Source organism: Martes martes, assembly GCF_963455335.1.
Source record: "Martes martes genome assembly, chromosome: 14".
NCBI lineage: Eukaryota > Metazoa > Chordata > Mammalia > Carnivora > Mustelidae > Martes > Martes martes.
Genome location: NC_137902.1, coordinates 11515985 through 11528052, shown reverse-complemented (window position 1 = coordinate 11528052; position 12068 = coordinate 11515985). Strand labels below are relative to the sequence as shown.

Sequence of the window (12068 nt, the reverse complement as noted above, 5' to 3'; positions counted from 1 at the left end):
CGGCCTGGGTCTGCGTCCTGGCTCTACCTTCGCAGGGACCTCAGCAAGGGCTGCTCACTCCTCCCTGCTTCAGTTTTCTTATCTGTGAGATGGGGATCATAATAGTGCGTGCCTTCGTAGGCCTGGGTGCGGACGAGCTGAGGTAAGCGTGGTCCATGCCTACAATAAGGCAAGTGCTCAGCAAAGGTCGGCCCTTTGGCCCCAGGAAGTCAAATGCAGGATACAGTTGTTGTGGTTGTCGGTGAGATCATCAGTGCCACTGTGTCTGTCACCCTCCAGTGTCTGGTATGGGAAGGAGCAGCTGGCCTTTGTGTTCTTGATGATCACAGGACAGTGTGGTGGGGACGTACTCGCCAGCCCCTGCCCCCCACTCCCAAGCCAAGGCTGTGTGCCACACACCCCGACCTCTGCCCACCTTCCCGGGGCGGCGATGTGGGCTTGAGACACTGGATATGGGCTCTGCAGCGGGCTTCCTGGGATCCCAGCCCCAGAGCCACCACTTACCGTCATGACCTTGGGCAACTCATGTCCCCTCTCAGAGCCTAAACATTCTCACCTGCACAGTGGGGACTGTCCCACCTCCTGATGCAGTTGTGCAGAATACACTGTGCGTGTGCGAGGTGCTTCACGCAGTGGGGACTGTTACCCTAAAGACTCCGGAAGGGAGGTGTCCTTTGTTCCTAGAGTTCTTTTTTTTAAAAAGATTTTATTTGACAGCACGCGAGCACGCACAAGCAGGGGGAGCAACAGAGGGAGAGAGAGAAGCAGGCTCCCCACTGAGCAGGGAGCCCAATGCAGGGCTTGATCCCAGGACCTTGGGACCATGACCTGAGCCGAAGGCAGATGGTGAACCGACCGAGCCACCGGGCGCCCTTGTTCCTAGAGTTCTAATAACGATATCTGACGCTCACACAGCAGCTTACAAAAAGCCTTGGGATACAGATGCCTTTTTGGTGTCGTTTTACTAAAGATACAAGGCTCAGAGAGGTTGATCGATCGGTCCTGGGTCACACAGCAAGGGCCTGGCAAGGCTGGAGCCTGGAAGCCAAGGCCCTTTGATCAAGTCCTTCCCCCTTATCCCACCCAGCACTCTGTTCAATAGGATGTGGCCATTGGTTTGATTTTGCTTGTCTGTCTTGGCCACTTGAAATGGAGAAACGGGCTTTTTAAATCTGTGTGTTAACTGTGAAGAAGTTAGGCCCTTGTGTGGGCATTAAGTTGTTGAAGCCACTAGGGCAGGAGCCTGGCCTAAAAATGCCCCTAAATGACTGACAGCACCCCACTTCCTCCCTTTCCTTTTTTTTTTTTTTTTGCTAACAAGATCATGGCATGTTCGTGCTGTACTGTTGAAATATTAAAGGGATTTTCTCCCTCCCAAGGTTAACCAAGAAATTCCTCGGAGACTGTATTACACTCATTTCCCCTCGTAGAGGAGCTCTGTGGTAACGCCGACCGACTGTTTGTTCTCCATGTATCGTAAACTGTTAGGCCCGGGCGCCTTCATGTGGTTTCGAGGGCTGCTGTAGAGACGCTGCCCAGGGCCGCATGGCCCATGCAGCCGCATGGAGGCTTTGCTGTCACAGGCCGCTCGTGGGCAGGAGGACCCGGAGCCGTGGGGAGTCCACTGGGGGGCGGCCCTGTGCTCCCAGCGGGGACGTAATCCGTGTGTCGAACACCCCCCACCAAAGAAACAGAAGAGAGAGAGAGTCAGGGCTCATGAGCTCCAAACAGGCCTGCTAGAGAGAGGCACCGGGGGGCGGGGGGGTTTGGGGCTGTCCTGTGAGGGGAGTGGCGTGAGGACCTTTGGGACCCGGCGGCAAGAAGGGTTGCAACAGAGGGTTCATTCAGGAGCTGCTGGGTGACCAGAGGCTCACCGGTCTTTCTCAAGGTGACCCCCTTATGTGGGGCAACTCAGGCATACCCCAGCATGTGCCCTGGTCCAGCCCCTGCGGTGGGGTTGGGGGACGCTCAGAAATAGTCCTGGAGGTCCAAGAGCTAAGTTTGACCTCCTAAAAGCGGATTGTTCTTTATTGGTTTATGGTCCAAGGACGCTTGGGTTGTTTCCATCTCTTAGTCCTTGTGAGTAATGCTGCAGTGAGCGTGGGGGGAAAAACGTGGTAGATACGTACAATGGAATATTATTGAGCCTGAAAAAAGAAGGAAATCCTGCCATTTGTGATAACATTGAGGAACCTGGAGGATGTTCTGCTAAGTGACATAAGCCAGACACAGACAGATCCTTCGTGATCTCACTTAGATGTGGCATCTCAGATAATGTCCCAGTCCTAGGAGCGGAGAGTGGCTGGTGACTGCCAGGGGCCGGGGGTGGGGGGTGGAGGTCATGGGAGATGGAGGTCGAGGGATGCGAGGTTTCAGTTCTGGGAGACGGATAAGCTCTGGAGAGCTGACGTACAGTGATGTGACTCTAGTTCATGGTCCTGTATCTCGAAGTTAGCTAAGACAGGAGATCTTGAGTGTTCTTACCAGTGAGAGGGGAAGAGGGAACATGGTAGCCATGGGAGGTGACAGTTGGCTTGATTGTGGTGATCCTTTCACAGTGTATCCCTGTATCAAAGCATCAGTTGGGTACCATTTGTCAGTTATACCTCAGAGAAGCTGGGTTGGGGGGCAGCTGACTGTTTTCAGCCAAACAGGCCAGTGATGACCAAGCGCGGGCTGTCTACACCCTGAAGTTCTTCGAGGTGATTTTAGATGACCGTTTGTTTACTCCGTGAGGTCCCACCCTTGCCTCAGGATCAGAGGGTCTGTCTGATTAGACATAAATGGCTTTAGCTAATTAAAATGGGGGCCAGTAGGGCTCCTGGGTGGCTCAGTGGGTTAAGCTTCTGCCTTCGGCTCAGGTCATGATCTCAGGGTCCTGGGATCGAGTCCCGCATCAGGCTCTCTGCTCGGCAGGGAGCCTGCTTCCTCCTCTCTCTCTCTGCCTGCCTCTCTGCCTACTTGTGATCTCTCTCTGTCAAATAAATAAATAAAATCTTTAAAAAAAAAAATGGGGGCCAGGAGATACAAAGCAATGATTACTTCGTAAATAGCGCTTTGGGCAGACAGGAGCTTCTGGTGTTGCAGAGCTGTGGGGGAATTGTGATGAAGGGGCCCTTGGTGGAGGGAGGGCTGGAGATCTGCAGTTAAAGGTGACCGGCACCCTTTCCCCCTGGGGCCAAGAGGTGGGCAGGTGGACCAGATGCGCGGGTGTGGGGAGGGCTTTTGTGTCCTCCCTGGGACACCGAACCATGCGGCTCCTGGCCCCCTTCCTTCTCCCTGCAGAGAGCACAGCTGCTTTCTGAGCTTAGCCACCGCATTTTCATTTGGAGAGAGAGGAGAAGTGTAGTGAAGCAGCCCCTTCATTCCTCTGCTCTTCCCTCCAAGCAAGCGAGCGAGCGAGGATTGCTTGGGTCCCAAGCCGCAGGGGGCCGAGGGCGGGTGGCCTGGGATTTGAACACCCAGCCCCAGAACGAGTCCTCGAGGGACCCTTCTGCGGCGATGATTCGGAGGGCACACGGTGCTGCCGTCGTCTGTTTCTTGTGGATTCTGCATCTCAACACCATGAGACCAGTGTTGGATATTTGCTTTTTTGCAGGCAACCGGTAACCAAAAACACCTTCAGGCAGTACCGAGTACTAGGAAAAGGGGGCTTTGGGGAGGTGAGTGAACATCGCGTCTTCAGTGGGAAGTTCCCCTACTCCTGTCCCGGTTTCTGTCCCTTCTGGATGGGCTTAAGGTGTCCTGCGCCCCCTGGCGGGGAGGGAAGGTGAGGCGCGGGCCCGGGAACAGGCGGGGCCGCAGGGGTGGGAAAGGCTTTGGGCCGCAGGGCCGGTGGGATGGAAGTACGCTTGGAGCCAGCCTCAGGGTTGGCGTCTGGAAGGAGAAGCGGGCGCTCTTGGCTGTCTTTGGACGGAAGAGTGAGGGCATGAGGGGCCCCAGAAGCCTGGCCCCGTGCTGCCATTAATATGTGCTGTTGCGCTTCACCTGATCTTCCCAGTCTGTGAGGCAAGCCTTTGAGAGATGAGGAAAACTGAGGGTCAGAATGGTTGATGACCCAGCCAAGGTCACACAACCAAAAAGGGGGTGGAACCAAGAAGACAAGAACCCAAATGGCTTGGCTCCTGTCCCGCTGAATTAGTAAGTCAGGGTTGTTAGGGGTCTCACACCCAGATAAGCCTCTCTTCCCAGCAGCTGGTGCTGTGACGTCCCCAGTTAGCAATGGCCGCATCTGGGTGGAAACTTGGGACAGAGAAACTCTAGTTACCTCTGAGAGAGGGACAGCACTTTAGACTTCGGCCGGTTATGTAAACACCGGCATGAATGTTTGGTTGTGCACCTTGAAAAGCTCCGATTCCCCGAAGGCTGGAGGGAGGGAACCAAGGGGCACTGAAGCCAGCGCTTGAGGGCAGGGCCCGGCACAGCAATGGGCCCAAGGCCAGGCATCCTTGGGTCCTGTGGCTGGGAGCACGCTCAGGCCAGGCTTCTGGCACATCAGTTCCTAGCCCTACCCACCCAGCGTCCTGGCCCTGGAGGAGCCTGGGGTCGGCCTTCACCTGTCCCATACCCTTGGCTTCCCTCTTGCACCTCAGGTCTGTGCCTGCCAGGTTCGGGCCACTGGGAAAATGTATGCCTGCAAGCGCTTGGAGAAGAAGAGGATCAAGAAAAGGAAAGGGGAGTCCATGGCGCTCAACGAGAAGCAGATCCTGGAGAAGGTCAACAGCCGCTTCGTCGTGAGTGTCCAGGGCCCAGCGCCAGGTCCCCCTTCTAGTGACCAGGGCTTCCATCCCGTGGGGAGGGGGGTCCTCCAGAGTGGCAGGTCCCCAGCCCGCAGGGAAGTGGACCGCGGTGAGAGGATGAAGCCGCGGAAAGGCGACCTGGCCTTCCCTCCATCACAAGGCTCCCCGTGGCCTACCGTGGCCGACTTGCTCCAGTCACTCACACTGGCCTGGCTCCCCTCTGTGTGTGGGACCAAGGCCTCTGTTCTCCAGAACCACCTTGTAAAGTCCTCAGTGGAAAAAGCAGCCCGCCTGGGCCCAGCCAAGGAGCTGTGCTCCCACAGACCCCTGTAGGCTGGTTTCACCATGGGGGACCAGAGTGTCGATATCCTGGAGGGGTGCCATCTTGTTTGTGTTCATTTTGTTACCATGTCTTGGCCGGGCTCTGCTGCGGTAACACACCACCCCCAACCCCAAGTAGCTGGACACAAGAAAGGCCATTGTCACGCACACAGAGACCAGCCACATCTAGCCGCCCTTCTCTACCTTACGGCTGCCCCACCTAGAGTCTTACAAGTGTGTGCTGGCGGGTTTGTCCAGGGACCCTCGCTGCCTCAGCCGCTGGGACATTCCTTACACCGCCCACAGTCCGTGGGCCAGAACTGGTCACTGCCAGGGCCCGGCCAGCTGCAGGGAAATGTGGAAGAGCATGTGGGTGTTTGGTCAGCTCTCAATCCCTCTGCCACATGTCACTATAAAAAAACATGTACAGGGTGAAACTCCCACAGCACAGAGAGGTCTGAGATACAAACCAAAGCCTCCCTCTTTGGGTAACCATCCGAGCATGGGGGATTCACGAGGAGGCTTTCTGATGTTTTTAGCCAGTGGAGTCCTACCAGACGCCCTAAGCTGCAGTGCTCTCCCCTTGAATCGAGGTCCTTTGCTGTGGCCAGACCTACAGCTGTAGCTCTGTTTTTGATGCTGTGCACCCCCCTCCCTGCCGTGCAGCACGGAGATAACCTGTCATCTGCACAACCGGTCCCCACTGGTCCCCTGCACGCAGGTCACTTCTGGTGTTTAAGCCACTGCAAATAAGGCTGCTGTGTCCACCCTTGAACATCTCTTTGGCACACGTCTAGGAGCGTGTCCGTAGGATGGGTTCCTGGTGGAGGAACTGTGGCATCAGAGGCCGTGTGCATTTCCCATTTGGTAGCAGTTCCCAAATGGCTCCGTGTTGTCAGTGTCGTGCTGGTGGAACGCCTACCAGCTGTGTGAGAGCGGGAGGTGCCGGCAGCCTAATGCTTTTGTCATTCCCCAGAGGGTGTGGTTTTCTAAGGCGATGCTCAAAGCGGGACCGGAGTATGCAGGAGTATGCATCTCCGGGTCTCCTCTCAGGTTGCCCCCAGCCCCCAGCCTCCCTCTGTGCTGCCAGCCCCTTTCAGTGGGGACCACAGGTCACCCCCTCAATGCTGCCCGTGGAGCCCTCATCATTGCAGGAAGGGGCAGCTCCGGCTCTCACCGGGGTTGGTGACAGTGGGTGCTACTCAGGGGGGAAGAGGGTGGTCTGCCTGATAAACGGGGTGGCACATTTTCGAGGGCCTGGACCACCCTCGACGGGGCTCCGTCCACTGCCCCCAGCAGGGAGTTCGCCCGGCGCCCTCCAGGAACCCCTCCTTGGTCTCTGTGGGCAGGTGTGGGAGGGAGGGCCGGCGTGGCAGCTGGCACTGAGCACCGTCCCCAGAGCCCTCCTGCTCAGCTCCCGTTCTGTCCTTTCCTCAGAAATAACTGCCATGTTCCTGGCCTTTGCCTCCAAGTTTTATGGTCCCGCTTGTGCCCAGCCCGGTCCATGGTGGCCAGATTTCACTTGGACCGGCTCCCTATGTGGAGAGGGACAAGTACCACCAGCGGACTTTACCTCAGACCCAGCCCTGCTGCGTCTCCCGCAACCCCACGGCCTCCCGTGCATCCTTGGGCAGCTGGTCTCCACCAGCAGGGAACCGAGTCCTCCCTGTTAATGGTCCCTTTGACCAGACGTGTCCTGCGTGCAAGCAGAGGCAGACTTTGCCGAACTGTGTTCCCCTTCGCAGGGTCCCTCTGGCCACCTCTCCAGCCCCCTCCCAGCATCCCTGTGGTAATGAGACCCCAGCCCAAAAGGCATCTGGGCCCTGCTTTTCTTGGCTGGCCAACAAGGCAACCCACGGTCTTCACTGAATGATGCACACGCAGGCTTTTTTGTCTGTGTAAACACACAGACCCCATCCCGTCAGGCTTTCTAAAAGGGCAGGGTACCAGCCTGAGTACCACAGTGTCCGGAGGTGTGTCGTGCTTCAGGCAAGAGGGGTGGTGGGCAGGGGCGCCATGAGGCCGGCGGGGTGCCGGGCAGCGGCATGGAGCTGCTGAGGACCCCGCTCCCACCCATCCCCGCCCCCCGGCTTCGCAGACCCTGAGGACGAGCGGAAGTGGGTGGCTGTCGCTGGAACCTCACCGTCTTGCTGTCTTGTGTTCCCAGGTCAACCTGGCCTATGCCTACGAGACCAAGGACGCGCTGTGCTTGGTTCTGACCATCATGAACGGGGGCGACCTCAAGTTCCACATCTACAACATGGGGAACCCTGGCTTCGAGGAGGAGCGAGCCTTGTTTTACGCGGCAGAGATCCTCTGTGGCTTGGAAGACCTCCACCGGGAGAACACTGTGTACCGGTGAGCCGGCTCCCCGTCCGGTCCTGCCACCGGAGACCCACCCCATCCTCAGGGCCTGGTCGTTGCCATAGAGACTTACCCCCTGGATTGCGTGGGGGCCAAGTGTAGGAGGCAATGTTCCCTCAGAATTGGTGAGTCGGGCCAAACCCCACGTCCCTTCCAGCCCAGCGTGCAGGAAGTGCAGGGAGCCTGCTCCAGAAAGACCTTGGTGGGATCAGCACCGCGAGCAGGCAGCAGAACAGACATCGGTCCCACTCCGTCCCGCTGGATGGATTCCACGAGTAGTGGTCTTCAGCCCTTTCTCGCTGCCCCTTTCCAGGAAATTTGAAAATCTATGTGCCCTTATACATTACGGAAACATCTGAAATAGTTTATCGTCTGTTAAAATAGGGGCTAGTATTTTGAAACTGAACAGTTCCATCACACTTTGAAAGGTATTCAGTAGAATCTGATCGCTGTGGCAAAGTGATTTCCACCATTATGCATTTTAAAAATGCGTGAAAATTCTTCAAAGGCAAGGGATTCTCTATCATCCTCTTTTCCATCCTCACAGAATGTTATTATAATGCCCTTTTCCCCCTAAAAGTCTGTCATTGATCAGCATGCAGCCCTGCAATATGGGGATAGATAAGATTTTTTAAAAAATTTCCTTTGACCACAGGCTGTAAGTGTTAAAATAACGTCTGCTGAGTTGCCGTTGTAACGATTATTAGTAGAACCCTTTTCTAATTGGGATCCTAGGGGATTTCACACCATGGAGCAGGGCGCCAAGGTCACAGAGCGGGAAGGACTCTGCTTTTCTTCTGTCATTTGGAGTCTGTGCCACGGAGAGAGGGCAAGTGGGAGGGGAGATCCCAGAGAATGCCGGGACAGGGCTTTCTGGTCTTGAGGATCTAGAAAGGCAGAAAATTCTTGAATTTTCTTCTTTCGGTATTCTTGAAAATGGCAGCACACGGGAGCCCTCTGGGTGGTTCCTGTGACCCAGCGGGCACGCACACCCCAACGTGAAGACCTTTGCTACAGAGCTCTTGGCAAAGATGATCTTGGGAAGTCCAAGACACTTTTGAAAACAAGAAGGAATGGTCTTGATGACTGGCTCCCCCGCCGCGCCACCCCCTCCATCTCTCCATTTAGGCTCTTGTTCTGTTTTCATTCAAGTGAGAAGAGAAAAAATTCCCTATGGGTTGAAAAAAGAACCCCCACTTGATTGCTTTTCACTTAAAACAAAAAGAAAGGCGGGCCTCCAAGTTCTAGTCCTTATTCTCAGGAAGAAGAGAACCACAGTGCCTCCCTGGCCTCCACTGCCTGCCATGGGCTCTCCGCAGGTTTGGGTTCTGGCCCATGCCTGCTAGCCAGCTAGCTATCTTTCCAACCCTGTGGCTGCTGGCTTGCTGAGGTGATGGCTCTTGCCCTTATTTGGAATTGTCAACACATCAACAGAATGCCAATTAAATAACAGTGGCAAAGTATTTTGTAATAAATAACTAGGTACAAACCCATTATCACCTAGTGAGGCTGCCCCACTGGATTTGAACACAGTAACCATTCCCCACGAGGACAGCTGCCATCAGTTAAATAAGCAAATCCTGCTGGTTGAGAATTGCATCCTCAATCCAGATGCTAATGGCTTAACTGAGTTGCACACACTATCCCACTGGCTGTTCTTTTACCCAGAGAGGACCTGCTGCTGGTAAAACCAGACACTTCTGCTTCCTCCCAACCTCCGTGGAGGAGGGGCGCACAATCTTATGAACAGTGATGATGTCATCAAAGAGAAGAGACAGCAGGGACAGAAGGATAGGGGCGCGCCTACAGCTGTGCCTTGCCGCGCTGCGCTTTCTCCCAGGCTTGTGTCACTGCTGGCCTGGGAGATGTGCCAGGCTCTAGGTGTCTCCTTCCTAAAGGGGGTCCCTTCTGGACAATTCTCTGCCCCAGATCTGCAGCTGGTACTGTGTTCTCAGTAACTTCTCTTCGCTAATTCCCAGGCCCCGCTCTGCCTTCATCCCAGGGCATCCTGAGACCTCCAGGTGATCCCAGCCCTGGAGGGGTCTCTCACCACGCCAGCCAGAACCACGCTCCGCCCTGGGGCCATCAGTGTGCAGATGGGAGCCAGGGCGGGCCTTTGCCTGACCCCTTCCCAGTCATCGCCAGGGTCGAGAAGATGCCTGGCAACAGCGGCATTTGTTCTAGATAGCGGGAGGAGGGAAATTAGTCCAGGATTGTCTGGATCCAGAGAGAGACCAGACAGCATGAGCCAAGAGGTAGGAAGGAGACACGGAAAGAGGTCAACCCAGATGGCCATGCCCCGATGCTCAGAATGCCCACACTCACACGCCTGCCATCTTTCCCTTTCAGAGATTTGAAACCCGAAAATATCCTGCTCGATGATTATGGTAAGTTGGGGAGCAACTTGGGAGACCCCTTTCCTGCTCTGTAGTCAAGATAAGTGTCACAACCCAAAGGGAGCAGGCCTTCCGGCAGAGCCTCTCAGAGGCACAGCCCTGGGACTGTGGGAGGGCAGTGGGCAAGTAGGGGGAGTAGGGAGTACCCACCCCTTTCCCCCACTCCTGGGTGCGTGAGGAAGGCAGTGGGCATGGAAAAAGCTCCTCCTTGATGAAGAAGTAGCGTGGCTTGGCCAAAAGAGAGGAAGAGAGAGACAGGGAGAGAGAGAGCACTGATCGAGGGGTCTGGAATTTCAGAGATCCTGGGCAAGTACTTAACTCTTACACGACTTGCCTGCACCCTGTCTTCCTTGCCTGTGAAATGGAAACAGCGGGCCCTGCCCTGCCCCCTTCAGAGGGCGGGGGCGGTGGTGAGGCTCCAGGATGACTTGAAGGGAAACTTTCACCAGCTACAGCCCGCTCTAGACATGCTCAGTGTTATTCGTGCATGACCATTGCTTTTGGCTTGTGTGTGCGTGTGTGTGCGCACACACACGTACACACCCACCGGTAACCAGAGCAGCTACAGTAACCCCTCACAGCTGTTCAACCTTGCACAGCAGGGAAATGGGGTTCACACCTGTTACCTAACTAGATCTTCCCCTATCTGCGGAGGGGGCAGGGCCAGCATCCCTGGGCCCCTTTGACAGATGACAGGATTAAAGCTTAGAGGAGCCAACCTGCCAAAGTCACCCAGCAGTGTCAGTAGGGACCTGAGACCAGAGACCAGGGCCTCCCCCCCGTAGCATGCCCCAGATACCAGGCAGCCCCAGGCAGAGGGGAGGGAGGAAGGGAGGCAGGTCATTGGTGACCTGGAGGGAGGTTTGAGTGTGGTGCTACCATGCGGAGGAGTGGGCAGAGGGCCCCGGGCCTGCTTGATGAGCCCAGTGCACGCTGGGGTTCTTATTCCCTGCTGGTCTCGGAACCGGGCCTGTCTCGGAACCTGGTCTGCAGCCCAATGGCTGGAACCTGTGTGTTCTCTTCTCCCCCCACCACCTTCTGTTGGGGGCTGCAAGCCAGGGAATCCACACAGCTCTGGCCTGGTGGGGGGAGGGTCCTCGATGTTCAGCCTTGCTGGGGTCCAGGCTATGGGGCCCTGGCAGGCATAGACAAGGAAGAGGGGGCAGATGTGGCCATGACCCGGCCTGGGTGGGTCGCCGAACAGGACAATAGCGAGACAGAGCTCTGTCTCAGCACTGTGTCATCTCAGTCTTTGGGGGTCAGTCCCCGACTCAGTACCATCTCTCAGTCTTCCCAAGGCCTGGACGACTTCACTCTGTTTCTCCAAAGATCAACAAGACAGGACAGGAAGTTGCTTCCCAAATTGCTTTATAATTTTTCCTCTTAGGCAAATCGTAAAATTGCAGGAAAATCTCCCATTTTCCCCATGAAGCAATCCCAGAATCAGGCCAAGGCGTGTTAAACTTGGTGATCTCAGCTTTCCCAAAAGCCCACGAGGGCATTTTATGAGGTAGTTGGCCATTGTCCAGCCAAGTCCAGGCATCCTTTCCTAGTTATGTTTTCTTCCTGAAAAGTAATGACTGACCCACAATGCTCTGATGCCTGGACTCTCCCAGGGGCCTGCGGTCACCCCGAGGGGGCTGATGATGATGCCCCTCCTTGCAGACAGACAAAAACTCAAGAGTCCGTGAGCCTTGCCCAGGGGCACATGGCAGGTATGTGGCCCTGCCCAGAGCGGTCCACACAGCCATCCCCGGGACCTGCTGACGCTGCTCTCCTCACTCAGGCCACATTCGGATCTCGGACCTGGGTCTGGCTGTGAAGATCCCTGAGGGAGACCTGATCCGTGGCCGGGTGGGCACCGTCGGCTACATGGGTGAGTGTGGGTGTGGCCCCTCCCCAAGCCTACCTCTTGGGCCGCCAGCCTCTTTGTGCAACTCTGAGCATCAGTAGAGGCACAGTGGGCAGTGGGAGGTCTTAGCCAGGGTGGGGGTGTGTTGGGCCCAGGGTTCAGCCTCCCTGAACTGAGCTCTCTGAACCCCTCACCCCAGCCCCGCCTGCACCGCAAAGCCAAGCCACTCTCCACATCAGAGGTCAGTGCTGGCATACTGCGCCGCTCAGGGGAGGCTGATCTCAAGGCGGGGGGCTGGTGAGCTGGCAGGCAGCCTCTCAGAGAGGCCCCTGAGAGGAAGGGAGTCACTCGGAAATACCCAGAAAGGAGTGCACCACCTGTCATGTCACTAAGCAA

At 56.2% G+C, this 12068-nt stretch overlaps 1 protein-coding gene across 1 annotated transcript in view; it reads left to right on the top strand.

Annotated features, from left to right (window-relative positions):
- GRK5 (G protein-coupled receptor kinase 5) overlaps positions 1-12068 on the top strand; it is a 106826-nt gene that overhangs the window by 84951 nt on the left and 9807 nt on the right. The window contains exons 6-10 of the mRNA XM_080822316.1: positions 3599-3662; positions 4593-4733; positions 7228-7418; positions 9774-9811; positions 11607-11696. Of these exons, the coding sequence (XP_080678442.1) occupies positions 3599-3662; positions 4593-4733; positions 7228-7418; positions 9774-9811; positions 11607-11696 (524 nt within the window). The remainder of the gene's footprint in view (positions 1-3598; positions 3663-4592; positions 4734-7227; positions 7419-9773; positions 9812-11606; positions 11697-12068) is intronic.